Raw genomic sequence first — 15818 nt, forward strand, 5'->3', positions numbered from 1 at the left:
CGTCTCGCTGCCCCAGCTCAACGAGGCAGCTTACGAGGGAGGCCGGGGCTCCACCAGCAAGTTCTCCTTCAAAAGCTCCTCCAACCGCTTCTCCAAAACGCAGCAGGCCTACGGTGAGGTGCTCGGTTCTGGGAGGAGATGATCCCAAGTTTTAGTTTCAAGCGCGGTCTTTCCTCCCGCCCGTGGAAGGTCTGCTCCCAGGGTGCCCCCCCAGAGTGGGGGAGGGATGGTTTCTCCCCCCTTCCCTCCCCAGTTGTAAGGGGGTTGCCCCCTGACTCCCCTCAGCCTTCCCCATGAGCAGCCTCCCCAGCGAAGCCACGCCCATCAAGGTGGCAAGGTCAAGGGGACCCATGGCACAGCCATGCCACCTCCATGCAGATGCTCCAACCCTGTCCCTAGCCGTGCCAACCCCTCCATCCCCCTCTGCTCCTCCAGGGGCTCCATCCCCATTGTGCCCACATCCTCCCCTGACAACCTGGCTCCAGGAGGGACCTTCCAGGTGCCTGGGACAGGACAGCTGGGTGGCTCTTCTCCGGCCTCACAGCACTGGGCTGTGGCTTCAGCTTTTCATCGGGGGAGGGAGGTCTGGAGCAGAGGGTCTCGGGGGCGGATCTGGGGAGCCTGCAGCAGCCGGGGAAGGTGGCTGGGCTCCGAGGGAAAGGCAAGCCGAGGCAATGCTGCCATCTCCTGGTCCTACCTGCCTGGCTCAGCCCCCACCGGCATTTTACCAAGCTCAGAGCCCACCTTGAGACCCTCAGCTGTAACTCCGGGCTTCGGAGATACCCACACAGAGACACTGGAGGCCAGTGCCACCGATGGGTGCATGAACTACACCACTTGGGTGGCAGTGTCCCTTGTCCCCTGAAGGTGTAAGGCAGGCTTCCTCCCACCTCACCAACCATCCCTCTTGCCTTGCAGGGCTAGAGTCTGGGTTTTGCACCATCCCTCGCGTCCCTCGAGCAGAGAAGGCCCAAGAGAACACCCTTCCTGGGGAAGAAGAGCTGAAGCACTCGGACTCCCTGCTCTCCTTCCGCCTGGACCTGGGCCCCTCCCTCATGAGTGAGCTCCTCCAGGTGATGAGCTTCTCTGAAACCAACGGGACCGAGGTGGCAGAGGACAGCCCGGACCCCCCATGCAGCGAGGGGACCAAAAATGGGGTCCTTGCAGCAGCGGGTGCTTCCCACAGAGAGGACAAGTCAACGCTCAGCTTCTGGGATGGCACAGGGCAGGGCAGCCTGTCTGGGGCCAGCTCGCTGCCGGGACTGGCGCCGCGTGCCAACGGGGAGGCACACGCCATCCAGGGTGCCGAAGAGGACTCTGCCTGGGCTCTGGGGCAGAGGGAGGCTCCCTGGCAAGGGCACTGGAACGACTGCACCATCGAGGCCGGGGAGTTTGAGAGGGCTGCCCAGGTCCTGGCCAGGCACTACGGTGGGACCAGCACCCCCAGGAGCTCGGAGAAGGGGGAGGGTCCCCGGCAGGCCCGGACGCAGACCCTCTGGGAGAGCCCCAGCAGCAGCTCTTGGCGGTCGCAAGTGACAGGGGAGAGAAGGTCCCCCGAGGCCACCTGGAACCAAGAAGAGGAGGAGGAGGAGGAGTCCAAGTGCTACAGCCTGCGGGAGGGGTATGGTGGTGCCCGGGGGACTCGCAGCAATTCCTTCGAGTACGCCGATGATGAAGAGGAGGATGATGAAGTCAAGGTGTGAACGGGCGTCTCTCCCACCATGGCTCCCCACCAGAAGCGCCAGTGCCAAGGTCTTCACCCTCCTCCCCATCTCCCCCACCCTCGGGCACCAGCACCACCAGCAGAGCCATCAGACAACCTCATTGCCAAGCTGGGGGCACTAGGGGGCTGGAGGGGGGCAGGAGGAGAGCCCGTCACCTGGGGGGAGTCCCTGGGATTGGGACAGGCCCAGAGAGGACTGTGGGTCACAGCTCAGGGCATCGTGGCCGTTCCACAGCCTCGCTGCCATTAGATGCCAAAGGGATCTTCCCATGTGCCAAAGAAACCCCAAACCCCTTCCTACCCCACTCTGTGCCCCACAGAACCCTCCCTTCCATCCCATCCCTCAGCCTGGCCCTCTCAGCATGTGTGGGGACATGGTCTGTCCCCCCACCAAAGCCCCACACTGCTGTGCTAGCATGGGTGCCCTCCCAGAGGTATTGCCACCCCCAGCTCTGGCACGTAGGGGATGGGGGTCTCCCCAGCTCCAGCTGCTGCAAGACCTTCCCATACAGCACATCTGTCTACCAGGGTGGGTCAGCTGGAGGCTCAAGGGCCAGGCAAACCCCATGGGACTGAGCTTTCTCTTCTCCTTTCCCCCCCAAAAAAGCCATGAGCTCAGCCTTCAGGAGGTGAGAGCATGCACAGAGAGAATCCACCCCTGAGGAGAGCTCCTTTTCTGACCCCCACCCCCTCGCAGCAGGCAGGGGAGAAACTTCTTGGCTGGCTGGAAGCAGAGGTGAGGTTGGCAGGTCAACCAAAATTCTGCAGCTCAGGCCTTAAAACTCCTCCTTTTTCTCCCTCCCTGCCCAGAACAAGGAGACTCCCACTCTGCAGCCGCTCGGTCTGCGCCGCTCCTTCTCCATCCTCGCCCCCTCTCCCCGTGCACACCCCTCTTTCCAGCACGCCCCTTCCCAGGGCTATGGGTGGAGGATGGCTAAAGCCACTTGCCAAGTGGCCCTGGGCAACGTGGCCACCCTGGAACTGGCCACCCCCCACGCTGCCCCTCGTGCAGACTGGCCCCGACAGAAGCCCCTTTGTGCTGGGGCCGAGATGCTCGGGGGCTGAGGTCACCGAAGGGACCCTGACAGGACCACTCCTTGTTCTCCAGGACAGGAGGGGGTGTGCAGGGGAGGGGGGAGATGCCAGGCAGTGGCTGCAGGGCTCTGCTCCCACGCAGCTCACCCGGCTGCTTCTGGCAGGGAGCTCTTTAGAGCAGGATCAAGAGCCAAGGCCGTGGACGTCCCGGGCAATCCCATCTCCCTCAGGGTCCCCAGGAGGCTGCCTCATGCTGGCAAGCCAGGGCAGGCAGCAGCCTCAATGGTTCTGGCCACTGGCACCCAGCAGGATCAGCCCTTATCATCCCCTGCACCCTCTGGGGCAGGAACCCTGGCTCTCAGGATGAGCTTCCCCACCCCCTCTGCTTCCCAGACCGTAACACAAGCTCCAGACCAAAGACCCACATCTGTGGAATATCCTTTCTGCCTCTACTCTGTACCCCGTGCACTTATTATTGTCCTTATTAAAGCAGTTTTGATACTAATTTCTCCTCTGGTGCCTCCCCTCAGCTGTAGTGACCTTATTGTCTCCCTTGCTGTGTCTGCTGGTGCCCCAGAGATAAAATACCACCGTCTCCACTCTCAGCAGGATTTTCCAGCACCTCTAGGATCCATGGATCATCCACTTTGCTGCTCCCCATGGCTAACACACAAAGCAACCTCCTGGGTAGCACGCAGGAGGGTGGCAAAGCTTCCTCCCCAGCCTGAAGCAGATCAGCACCCTCCCCAAAGCTGGCCTGGCTACAGCCCTTCCAGCCCATCAGAACATCCTCTGCCTGTGGGCTCAAATCTCACAGGTTGGATGGAGGAGCCACCTAACCCAGCCCAAACCCTGTCCTCCCTCCTCACCTGCCCCTGCTTCAGCTTTGCTGGGTAGGGTTTGGGGTGGAAATGTCAGAGTAATGGGTAACCTGGCTGGAATGTGCCAGCAGATAAGTGAGGTGAGATAAGGGGGGAAGTGGAGGAGACAACTCCTTATCATCGATGGCAGGAAGGCTGGCTCAGGGGCACTCCTCTGCTGCTTTCCCCATGCCACTGCTTCAGGTGGTACAGCTCCTGCAGGAGGGCACAGCATCCCTTCCTCCTGCCCACCAGAGCAGCCAGGAGAAACCCATCAAACCCACCTCCTGAGCTTCCCAAACCTAACATTTAACTATGTGCTTTCGTAGCACCAAATGCTACATTGGTCAGGTCTGTGCTTTTCTTCCTCTTCCTCCTTCCCTGCTTCCCTCCCAAAAACTCCAGTGTAGGAAAACACTGTATGCTGTGAAGAGGTTACATGGCTGTTCCCCAAGCTATCACACTGTCCTGCTCCTCCTGAGCTACACCCACAGCCTGCTTTGCCCTACCTTCTACCTCTTCAGCCTCACATCCTGGTCTGAGCTGGGAAAGCACCTGTTGTTAGCTGGGAGCTACCTCCATCCAGCATGGGCTCCTTTCCTGTTGGTGGAAAAACCTCAGGTTTTCTTGGTGTCTCACACCCAGCCACAGAGCCAGAGATCTCAGAGAAGTGAAAGCAGCTGGAGCAAGCAGTGTCCCATTGCTTTGTTTATTTTATTAAAGCTAGGAAGTGGTACCCATCAGTCCAGCTTGAAGGAGGTGACCCTGAAGCCTCCCTTGACACTCATGTACTTGATCTTGTCGTAGCAGTGTCGGTTGGGGAACTCAACTTTATGCCCATCTGGTAGTTTCACTTCAAATTTATCTGCCAGCATTTCAATGGCAATCTGGGAGGAGAGAGGGGAAGGCAGGCAGGAGTTGGGGACAAGGAGGAGATCAGGAGGTGAGCATCATCCAGGAAAAAGACCTGACTGTTACACATGAAGGGCAGACCTGGTCCCTACAGCCTTAAGCAAGGTACTGGGGGTTGAGCTGAGGGTGATGAAGGAAATAAGGAGTTGATATCAAGGGTCTGAGGTGGTCAGCTGGGGACAGGATGGGGTTGTTTCAACTACTGAGGTTGTAAACTCAGAGCAATTAAAGCCAAGTGTATCTTTATACGCCACGTGGCTTAGATCTGATCTGAACAGGGCAGAATAAACCCAGAACAAACCAGGAAAAAGGAGCTTCACTGATAAACACCCACACAAGCAGAAATCCCAGAGGCTGAGGGGCTGGTGGGTGGGAGCAGGAGGCATTAGAAAGGACCGGGAGGACTAAGGAACGAGAATCTTCCAGCCAAGGGCTTCCCCCTACCCACTCCCACACACACACTCCACAAGCCCAAAGCAGCAGAGAGCCCTCACCTTGACAGTGGAGCCCTTGGAGAAGCAGAGGTGGTCATCACGATGCTCTGCCTCCCAGGCCCCAGAGCACCTGGAGTTGCAGACGATGACAGACTCGTTGAAGCGAGGGTTGAAGTGAAAGGCCAGATCTGAGGAGCTGCAGCCCAGGTTGATGCTGAAGCTGGGGGTGAAAGGCAGGAAAGGTCAGCCACGTGGGCAGGGTAGGGTTTTGGAAGACCTGAGATCCAAAACACAGCTCTGCACCCAGTGCCTCCATCGGTGCTGCAGGTGCTGAATGCCTCCCCTTGTCTCATTCTGTTCAGAAATTGGGGGTTTGGCCCAGGGGTCACACAGGGGCTTCTCTAACACTAAGCTCTGGTCATGCTTTTTGTGCCTGGTGACCTCAGAAATCCCCCTCCCTCTGCAGCCCACCTTCAGTCCTGGCATGTCAAGCTGGTTTCTTTCTACTTACTTGTCCTCATCCTCAGATATCTTGCCCTTGACCTTCAGAGTGTTCCCAGGCTTCATATTCAGGTTGGAGATTTCCAGTTTTTCCTAGGGCAGAGAGAAAAATAGTCCATGGGTCTCCCTGAGCCATTCCTCCCTTGCCATTGTGAGTGAAAGGGAGAAGGTTGGAGAAGGTGCCCCAGCCAGAACAACATCTACTGCTCTCAGCTGATGTTCCTCTGATGGCCAAAGCCCCTCCATGCTGGAGGTCTTGCACAGGCTTCTCACTCAGTGAGGGAAGAGCTGGCTGAGTGAAGTCAGCAAGAAGAGACCTCAGAGAGAGAGGAGATGAAAAGAGGCTTCCCCTCAGCAGAAGGAAAGGAGAGCAGGACAGCAGAGGTGCAAAGAGGGTTCAAGCAAAGAGGGGCACAACCCAGGGTTTGGTGGGCAGCACCACCTGCAGCCCAGGAAATGCCAAGTGGTGAGAGCAAAGGTGGCTGTGGCTTTCCAGTCCCTCACTCAGCCTCGCTGAGTGACCACGGGTGCCAGAGGACAGAAGCAGCAACCCTTACAGACATCTTCTTCTGAGGGCAGAGCGACCAGGCAGGGAACCACCAGCAGTATGGTTCAGAAACCCTTCACAGGAAGGACCTTGCATCCCTGTGGCTTACACATTAACTGCACCCCCACCCCTGCAAGGCCCCACCAGCTGCTGTTAAGCCAGGAGACTTTGAACCAGATGAAACAGCTTCCCTACGAGCACGTCCTCTTGTTAGGGACTTCAGGAGATTCAACCAATTCCCAGTCTCCCAGTTGGAGGGACCGTGACACACAGCCCTTAGGGGTGCCACTCCAGCCACCACACAGGACAAGTGTCTTCCCAGCTGTCCATGGAGGTGTGAGCACAGTTCTGCACCTTGGCCAAAAGCATCATCCCAGCTCCTTCCTTTTGGGGCAGGGAGCAGCCCCCAAAATCCACACCAGCACATCAATGTGGTTGCCACCATCCCTCCCAATGGTACTCTGAGGAAGGGCTCCCAGGGCTTTGGAGGAGAGGGCAGCCAAGAAAGAATAGACACCCACACACCTTGACATCACCCTTCTCCCTGCAGCCATCCCAGGTCAAACCAGAGTCGTAGGTTAGAAAGGATCTTTAAAGGTCATCTAGTCCAAGCCCCCTGCAGTGAGCAGGGATATCTTCAACTAGATCAGCTGGCTCATGAGCCACATCCAACCTCACCTTGAATGGTTCATGCATGAGGCATCCACCACCTCTCTGAGCAACCTGGGCCAGTGTTTCACAACCCTCACTGTACAAAACTTCCTTCTATCTAGTCTGAATCTCCCCTCTTTTAGTTTAAAACCATCACCCCTTCTCCTGTCACAACAGGCCCTGCTAGAAAGACTGTCCCCATCTTTCTTATAGGCCCCCTTTAAGTACCAAAAGGCTGCAATAAGGTCTTCCTGGAGCCTTCTCTTCTCCAGGCTGACAAACCCCAACTCTCTCAGCCTTTCTTCACAGGAGAGGTGCTCCAGCCCTCTGATCATCTTCGTGGCCCTCCCCTGGACCTGCTCCAACAGGTTCATACCTTTACTGTGCTGAGGACACCAGAGCTGGACACAGGACTCCAGGTGAGGTCTCACCAGAGTGGAGTAGAGAGGGACAATCACCTCTCTAAACCTTTTCAATCCTCCTCAACCTGTTGGCCACACTTCTTTTGATGCAACCCAGGATATGGTTGGCTTTCTGGGCTGTAAGTGCTCTCCATCCTTTCATCCCCCAGCCTGCATCAATACCAGAGGTTGCCCTGACCCAGATGCAGGACCTTGCACTTGGCCTTGTTGAACCTCATGAGGTCCACAAGGGCCCACTTCTCAAGCTTGTCCAGGTCCCTCTGGATGACATCCCACCCCTCAGGTGTGTCAACCACACCACTCAGCTCAGTGCCACCTCCAAACAGGCCGAGCCCAGAGCCACCCCCTCAAAATATCAGCGTATCCCACTGGCTACAAGAGGTTTCTCTTCCCAGCAACTCATGTTGTCCTTTCACAGGGTTAAGGGCAGGACAAAGACATTGTTTGCAGAGCCACCACCATCAGGGTTAGTTACCTGACCTCACTTCAAGCCAGTGGAGAGAAAGAAACCCAAGCAGAGCATGTCTGAGGGATGGAGAGAATGAGCTGTGTGCGGAGCTGCAAGTACCAGGGATGTGAGAACGTGCAGGGAGGGAAGACAGGCAGGAAAGAGGCACGAGCTGCTGGAGAGGGGCTGTGAGATGTTGTCAAGATAACGCTAACCCCCCTCCTACAAGGCTCAGCAGGGGCGTTCACCCCCCTTTTATTTGCCACTGGGAACAATAGTGGGAAACCAGGCAGCAACTCTGCCAGCGCTGGCGACTTCCTTCGTCTGCAGGGCTGAGCCCCTGCGTGGTCAGGCACCAGCCCTGTGCAGATGGCCTCTCCTGGAGGAGGTGTGCTCCCCACACAAGGGGCTGAGACTTTAGGGACCCCAGAAGAGAGAAAAATCTCCAGTGCAATCAGAGGTGGCACTTGGAACAATGAAAGGAGGGTGCAGGGTGAGGTTGGCGCTTCCTTGTGGACACTGCAAAGCAGAACGCCTGGAGAAACAGGGATGGGATGGGAACATAAATCCCAAAGAAAGAGGAAATCCGGCTAAAAAGCATCAGCAAAGGAGGTGGAGGGTCTGTGTGTGCAGGGAGGAAAACACACGTGATGGCTGTGGAAGCTGGCAGCCAGCAGTGCGAGGGATCTTGGAACCCTTCACTCCCAGCGAGATGATCTGTTAACATTGTCCCTGCCTGGGGGGGTACAGATGACCAGGAGGGGTACAGACCCCCCCAGGGCCACCAGGAGATCAGATTCTATAGCCTAGAACCATCACAGAACTGTCGAGAACAGACTGGATGCCACCCTCCCCAGCAGGCTGCCAAGATCCTCGGCAGCATCTCTGCTGGCAGCACCATTTATTCTGTTCTCTTACTCGGGCAGGAGATAAGCCAGGGAGGTGTGAAGCCCTGAGGAGAACCAAGCCCTGGGAGACCCAGAAGAGGCAAGAGGTGCCCTCAGCACCCTAACGAAAGGCCGTGGTCTCAGTTTGGTGCCAACTGGAGGAGGACAGTGGTGGGGGGAAGGCGCCTGTCCTGTTTTGCATCAGCTGAAGGCAAAGGGAGCTGGAGAGAGCAACCATGCATTCTTTTTCGGAGTAGCAGCTGCTCCCTCTGCTATTATTTCCTACTGCTTCATATAATTTGTACTCCACAGAAGCTATTGTCCCTTTCCACTGGTTATTTATTTCCTTGAATAGCCTCTGGGGAAGGATTTCAGTGCAGGAGTAAAGAAAAAGAGGAAAAAAAACCTCCACACAATGAATATCAAGCAGTGACCTGATTTCAACTGTGTTCTCTGGCTTCTTCTGGGCCCTGCTTGTGGCTCCTCTTGGCAGTTGAGATCAAGCCACGTTTCTGACTCTGTTTTCCCTCTTTTATGAAGCCTAGCAGGGAATGCTCCCTGCCTCAGAGGGCTGCAGGGTGGATTTCAAGAAGCTGATCCCTGGATTTTCAGAGACCAGGGCTCAGGGCAAGCAGAAGAATCAACCATCAGCTCCTGCTGGAGCTGCTCAGTCCTCCTGCCAGTCACCAAAATTCCCAGATAGGTTTGAGAGGATTGGTTTTCCCCTTAGCAGAGAGGTTTGCCTTTCAGCAGGTAGCACTGCAACCTTCACCCAGCCAAGCCCAAAGCTCTGAAAGCCAGCCAGCTTCTTAATGGAGGAGGACCAAGAGAACAAAAAGTCCTTACCTCAGTCAAACAGTGAGGTAAGCAAGGGACTGGATAAGCAGGTTTGTGGATCTGGAGGGTGTGTACAGGGGGAGGATTGTCCAGGAGATGCAGGAAAAGCCAAGGCAGTGATGAGCACAAGGGAACTGGTGCTCATGAGCACTAACCCACTAGCCTAAGAGCAGAGCTGGATGGCTCCTCCAGGGAGGACTTGAAGAGTCTGTATTTGGAGTGGCTAAAATGGGAAAGAACAAAGGACTGGAGGTGAATCTCCTGACCCCCCTCATTCCCCAGGACCCCGAGAGTGCATCATCCAGAGCCCCTGTGGGAAGTATGGAAGCAGCAAGAACCTGGGGGCAGTGGATCAGAGGCCACCAGCATCTCCACCAGCACCAATGCCCGTCGTGTGCAGGGTGCAACTTCAAATCCACAGGAATGGACTGTTTCCAACCCCAGGGCCAAGTTATGTCCTACCTTTGCAGGGGACATCTCTCAGGTCTGTGGCAACACTTTTGTGTGCTACAAGGTCTGCAGAGAGAGAGGAGAAGGTGGTTCATCTGCATGCAAGCTGGTTCATAAAGCATCAGGGGAATTTCATCAACCCAGGCAGCCAGTTGAGTCATTTTCTATGGGTCCTCAAGCTGCCTGAGGGGCAGGAGAGCAAACCAAACCAGCAAAGGGTGGGGAAGGGAGGTCAGTGGATTGATTACATGCCACCCAGTTCCGTTTCCAGCCTTCATTTCTCTAATTCTTTCCCTCATGGGGGCATGCCAGGAATGTGGGTTGTGGGAAAGGCTTTCAAAAACACGCCTGGAGAGAAAAATGCACTTGTGTTGAAAGCCTCCCTACTGGCCAAGAGAAGATGCATAGAAGTCTCATGGCTTCCCCCCTTCTCTGAGACTTTTGGGGTCTCTCAGCTCGACCCAGACTCGATGGATATTATTAGTTTAATGGGAAAAGGATCTTCCAAAAAGCTCCCCACAAAGGATCAGCTTTGTGAGGTCTTACGCCCCCCTTGCATCTTGCATCAAAAGATGAAGAACTTTCATTTTGCATGAGGAGAATGAGGCACAGATAGCCAAGGTCACATCAAAAAACCCTCTTCTTATTTAGATTCTCATCTTAAAACTTCCACATCTGATGATAAAGAAAGAAATCCAGCTTTGCAAACCTGTCCTAGAAGCTAAAAGGAACCTGGGGGCCCAATGCAGGTTGAGTATCAGAGATGCTGCTGTCTCACCATACCATCTACTATCAACAGGAGGTACTGAGGCATTCAGTGCCTCTGAAAAACAAATTATCCCCTGCATGGCTCCAATTAAGTCCCAGACCAAGAGGCATTAAAGATGAACAGATGAAGGCAGCCTGGCCCCATCCACAAAAGGTCCATGGGGACCTCCCTCTGTTGAGCTCTGAGGAGCCATCCCAAATTGAACCCCAAGGGACAGCAAGGGCGTGCAGCAGGAGTGACTCCTGAACCCCCCAGCTCAGTGGCCCACCCTGCAGAGGGAGAACCAGGCTCCTGGCACGGGGTGACTCACACCCAGCCTGTTTCTCACGGGCTCAGGGCGGGTTGGACAACTCCGAGGACTTGCAGGAATCCTTCAGAGAAGCAGAATCCATCTGAGTCACACACACGAGGCAAGATGCCAAGGGTGGCTCATCCACTGAAAAAAAAAAAAAAAAAAAAAAAAAAGAAAGAAAGAAAGAGAAAGAAATGCTAAGGGAGAAATAGCAAGTTTTGAAAAGCCACAAGAATTAACAGCTCATGGGCTGGAAAGAAGGGGAGCCAAAAAGAAGATCTGTTCTCCCATGCTCACATCAATAAAGCCAAATCTTCCTCATCCTCACTGGGAAGCAGCAAAGCCACCTGACCACCCATCAGCTGTGAGAGGCTCTGAAGGGGGGACCCACCCTGGATCTAAGGCCAGGGCTGAGGTCTGCAGAAGAAGGGGTTGTCAAGTCCAAAACGATCTGTTGCTCCAAAAGCAGCTTGAAGGAGCTCCCTTTGATGGCCCTGCCAAATGAAACGGTGAAAAACCAAACCAGATGGAAATGGGAAAGAAAAAGCTGCCCAAAAAACTGGCAATCCAAATCCCCAAATGACTGGCTGGGTGTGGGAAATGGGTAGCTAGAGAGGTAAATGCAGGCAGCTGAAGGAGACCTAAGAAAAGACTTTCAAAGGTGCTTTCAGAGCCTGGTGGGCTGTGGCACTGCCCAGAGATGTTTCTTCTCCACATGGGGAGCAAGGCAGCAGCTGCCTGCAGCTTCTCCGCACTGCTGGAACACCTCGTGTCCCTTTCCAGCACTCCACTGGGCACTGTGGGACACCCCATTTTGCCAACCAGTCCCCCATGGGCATCCTGTCCCTCCTCTGGTTTACTCCTGTGAGCCTCTGCTCCTGTTTCTGACCCACCCCACGTAGCCCATGAGCCTTCACTCGACCGCAGTGGATGTTTATTTTGCATTCCCAGCAGGCTGTTTGTTCTCTCTGCCTCTCTTTCCTTTCACTCCAGTTTGTGCCTCTTCCTGCTGCTCTTCTTTTCCTCCTGACTGACAACACACCCGGGCCAGAAGCCAGCTGTGTCTTTCAGGCTGTCCCCAGGCTTCTTGATGTCCCCCCATCCAGCAGACCCTCCATCCTGAACCCCCCTCAGGCTCCCCTGGCAGCAGAGCAAACACCCAGCTTTAAATGCAGTCAGATTCCTGGATGGAGAACTGCTTGCTCCCCAGAGGGGAAAAGGGTATTACAAACTAAATGCTCTGACAACAACTCACCCCAGACAAACCTTATCATACCCCGGGGCTGAACAGCCCCAAACACGTGGCTGTGCATCCCACAACAAACATTTTGGCCAAGCCAGGAGGTCGGATAAGAACAATGGAAGGAGGACAGCTGCCAGGCAAGCTCCCATCCACACACAGATAGCTTATCTCTTCTGTCAAGATGGGACAGGAATCAACATTTGCTGTACAACAGCAGGGAAAAAGCTAATGGAGAGCTGCTCAAAGGTCCTGGACCTGCACGTAGCACTCCTTACAGCACTGTCCCTGAGGAACATCTCTGTTACTCAGTTAGGAAAGGGGTGGGAATCCTTCCTGAACAGCTCCTGCAGAGATGCAGCTCCACAGGGAGATGGCTGATGAGCTGAAGAGTGTCTGCTCTGGCCACCAGGACAGCTGGAGGGAAGAGGTTTTGTAGCTTTCAACCCCATCAACCCTCCCAAAATTCAGCCAGAGTGCTGCTGTGTGGAGGGGAGCTACTCAAGGCCCAGAGCTCCTCCGTGGGAGGAGGGAGGTGGAAAGAGGAGCAGCCTCTGCTGGCAGCATCTCCTCCTCCTGAGCAGCGTTCAGCCGTGCCCAGCAGGCAGAGAGTTTCCCAGTTTCAGTCTGGAGCACACGCTCCCCTCCCCCCGAGTCACCTACAACCTGTTGTGTGACATTTCCCATCTTGGGAGAGGGAAGGAGTGGAAAATTAGGGGGTAAATGTGCAGGCTGCAGGAACTGCACTTCAAACCCCTGCATTCAGAGAGACCTGGACTCACAGGGTGCAGCCGATTTGCTCTTGGCCTTCAAAAGCAAACAGCAGGGCACAGATCCCACCCATGAGGCTAAACGCTCGGCGACACCCCGGCTCTGTTGGGAAGAGTCCCCAGCCCGTCCCTGGCCGCTGCAGCAGCCCAAAAACCACACCAGGGAGGGTGACAACAACCGCACGGCCCCGAGTTAGCGCTCGGGCCCGGCCCTGCTCCTCTTGCATTGACTGAGAGATGAAGGCAGAGCAGCCTGGAGCTGAATCCGCAGCCGTGCAGGGAACGACTCCACCGAGCTCCCCCTGGCGGGCTCGGCGCATCCGATGCTCCCTTCATCCTAAATTCAAACTCCTCTCTACCCTGGCAGATCTTCCCCTCCCTGCTCTGGTTTTGGCTCACTAGATACAAACCCAGCAGCTCCCAAGCCACGGCTGTGACTGGGGCTTCTGTCCTAGTGGTCTACTCTCCACCCTGACCAGGACACCCCTCGGGGTGTCCAGCCTGGAAGGAGGGCTCCCAACAGAGGAGGCAGCAAGCAAGCTGCACAGCTCACCTTGACAGAGCTAGCTCTGGTGCTTGCTCCTCTCCCTTGCTTGTCTTGCTGGGCCAGTTGTTCTAATGACAGAGCCAACGTGGGCAGGAAATTCGGGATGCAGAGGTCGAGGCAATTCCCCCCATGCTAACAACTGGGGAAACTGAGGCAGCGAGCAGAGCTCTGCGTGTCTCCTCCAGTCTCGCTCCGGGACACAGTTACGTGCAGAGATCTAGCCAGCAGCTTTTCTGATCCTGTTTCCTCATTCTGCTCCTGTAGAAGGACGCCTTTAATCCCCGAGGACAGGTCTCCGAGGAAGGGAGAAAGGGGGAAGGGAGCAATCCTGGTGGATGACTGCATACCACACCAAAGTGCTGCATATGAAAGGGAAGGAGACGTTTCCTCGGAGATTAAAGGCGCTGAAACCTGCTCTCCCCCTCCCGAGAAGTATGCAACTCCATCCTCGCCTCTCTAATTGCAGCCCTCCGCTGGGAAAGGTGCTTCAGAAGCGTTGCAAAAGGAAAAGGGGATTAGCCAAGGTCAGGGAACGGCAGGGCTGCGAATCCCGAGGATTGCGTAAGAGCCGCCTGGTCAGAGGTGATGTCAGGGATCAGAGAGAAAGCAGCAGAGGTAAAAATTAAGCCAAAACACCAGGAACTGGTGGCTGCAGTCAGCCGGAGCGAGAGGACAAGAATAAGGGACAGAAGAGCATGGTGCTGAGCTGCAGGAGAGCAAAAGGCCCCGTGATCCTGCACCCCCGGGCCCCCACAAGCTTTCCTTTCACCCCCACACCCACCACCCAGACCTCCTGCTTGTGACTGATCACTCTCTGCAACCATCTATGGGCTAATTATAGCCCCAGTGCCTTCCTTCTGGAGCAGTGCTAATTACAACGTGGAGCCTCTCGCTCCATCCAAGCCCAGTTTGGGATTCCAGCCACGGGTAAAAATAAATCGGGGGGGGGGACAGGAGAGAAGTTTTTCCTCACACATTATCCAGCCACTGTTACAGGGAGCACAGTTCAGGCTCAGCTCCCTCTTTTTGCTGCATTAGGATCCTTGTCACACGTACAGCAGAGGTATCCAAGGGGGAAAGGGATTCCTAAGCCTGGGAGGAGTAAAAGCAAGGTTGAAAAGGCTGCTGCTGACACGATTTCTGCATGAGTTCACTTGCCATTGTTTGCAAACAGCCGAAAAGAGGTGCAGCCTTCCACTCAGCCCAAGCTTGCTCACCACCGGGTGTTGCCACAGAGGGGGGAAAAAAAAATCAACGACCTTGAGCCTCAGACGGGTCAAAACTCGGGCAAAACGGGGCTGTGAAACAGCAGATTGCAAAACCTCCCCAATGGAGGCATCACTTTGCAGGTTGGAGAGGAGACACGTGCTTTTTGTGCAGATCCTACATGACCTAGAAGAGCAGTATCTAGGCCTCAAGTCTCCTAATTGTGACTTAAGGATTCTCAGAAAAATCAAAGCAGTAGTAGTGACAGGCAAGGCTGACTCATAAGATTAAAATAACCCATGTAAAACGTGCCTGAACGCAGCAGAGGGAAGGATGTGGCAATTTTCTGTGAAAGGCACTTAAAAAGGGCTTTGTGATGCAAGGTAGTAACAGTTAAAGAAAGAACCGCATTCAAGAGCCAAAAGGTAATTTTTAACGGGCAGAAAAATCCCCCCCCAAAAAACAATGGCTCTCCATGAGGAAAAGACATTAGGTGTGACATCAGGGCAATTCCCTCGCCTGCCATCTGGGGGATTAGCGTTGTAAATGAGTAACCCGGCACAGGACCACTCTGACTCAGACGTCTGTCTGTCTGCCTCCAGGATCACTTTAAGGCTGAACAGGTTGTAACATTCTCACACTCTTATCGCCCAGGCTCCGGCAGAACAAGCCCCGATGCCTTGTGCTGAGGACTCTTCAAACAGGTGGAGGCCGACGCCGCCCAAAGGTCAGCGAGCTGGCACCTTTCACTGGCATTATTTAAAAAGAAAAAAACACAAAACAAAACAAAACAAAGCAATTCGTCCCCGCAGGGACACAGCCACCCTGTTCCTTCCAAAACCGCTGGAGCACGGAGAAAACAAGGCAGTATGAAGTGACACAGTTAGGGCTGGCCTGGATTCCCAGAGGCACAAGGAGAAAGAGGACGTCAGCGAGCTGGCACCTTTCACTGGCATTATTTAAAAAGAAAAAAACACAAAACAAAACAAAACAAAGCAATTCGTCCCCGCAGGGACACAGCCACCCTGTTCCTTCCAAAACCGCTGGAGCACGGAGAAAACAAGGCAGTATGAAGTGACACAGTTAGGGCTGGCCTGGATTCCCAGAGGCACAAGGAGAAAGAGGACAAAGTTACTCCCAGGCCTTCGCCCACCTCTCCCCTCCCACACCAACCTTCAGCGGGGCCAGGCCCTGACAAGAGGGGAACGGCAGCTGTGTGAAGGTGACTCTGGGGCTCGGCAGCTCGCTGGCTGGGGGTTATAAAGGCTCCCAAGGCACCGCGGGGCC

At 55.1% G+C, this 15818-nt stretch overlaps 2 protein-coding genes across 2 annotated transcripts; one reads left to right on the forward strand and one right to left on the reverse strand.

The window, feature by feature from the left end:
* Positions 1-4: 4 nt before the first annotated feature.
* Positions 5-1703, forward strand: CDC42EP1 (CDC42 effector protein (Rho GTPase binding) 1; the record flags this gene model as incomplete). The annotated part of the gene is made up of 2 exons (XM_008935891.1): positions 5-113; positions 919-1703. Coding segments are annotated over 2 exons (894 nt in total), but the record flags the coding sequence as incomplete, so codon positions are not given.
* A 2655-nt stretch (positions 1704-4358) lies between these two features.
* On the reverse strand, positions 4359-5558 carry LGALS2 (lectin, galactoside-binding, soluble, 2; the record flags this gene model as incomplete). The annotated part of the gene is made up of 3 exons (XM_008935892.1): positions 4359-4505; positions 5025-5184; positions 5476-5558. Coding segments are annotated over 3 exons (390 nt in total), but the record flags the coding sequence as incomplete, so codon positions are not given.
* Positions 5559-15818: the final 10260 nt, after the last annotated feature.

Source organism: Merops nubicus, unplaced genomic scaffold, assembly GCF_000691845.1.
Source record: "Merops nubicus isolate BGI_N331 unplaced genomic scaffold, ASM69184v1 scaffold33292, whole genome shotgun sequence".
Classification (NCBI taxonomy): Eukaryota; Metazoa; Chordata; class Aves; order Coraciiformes; family Meropidae; genus Merops; species Merops nubicus.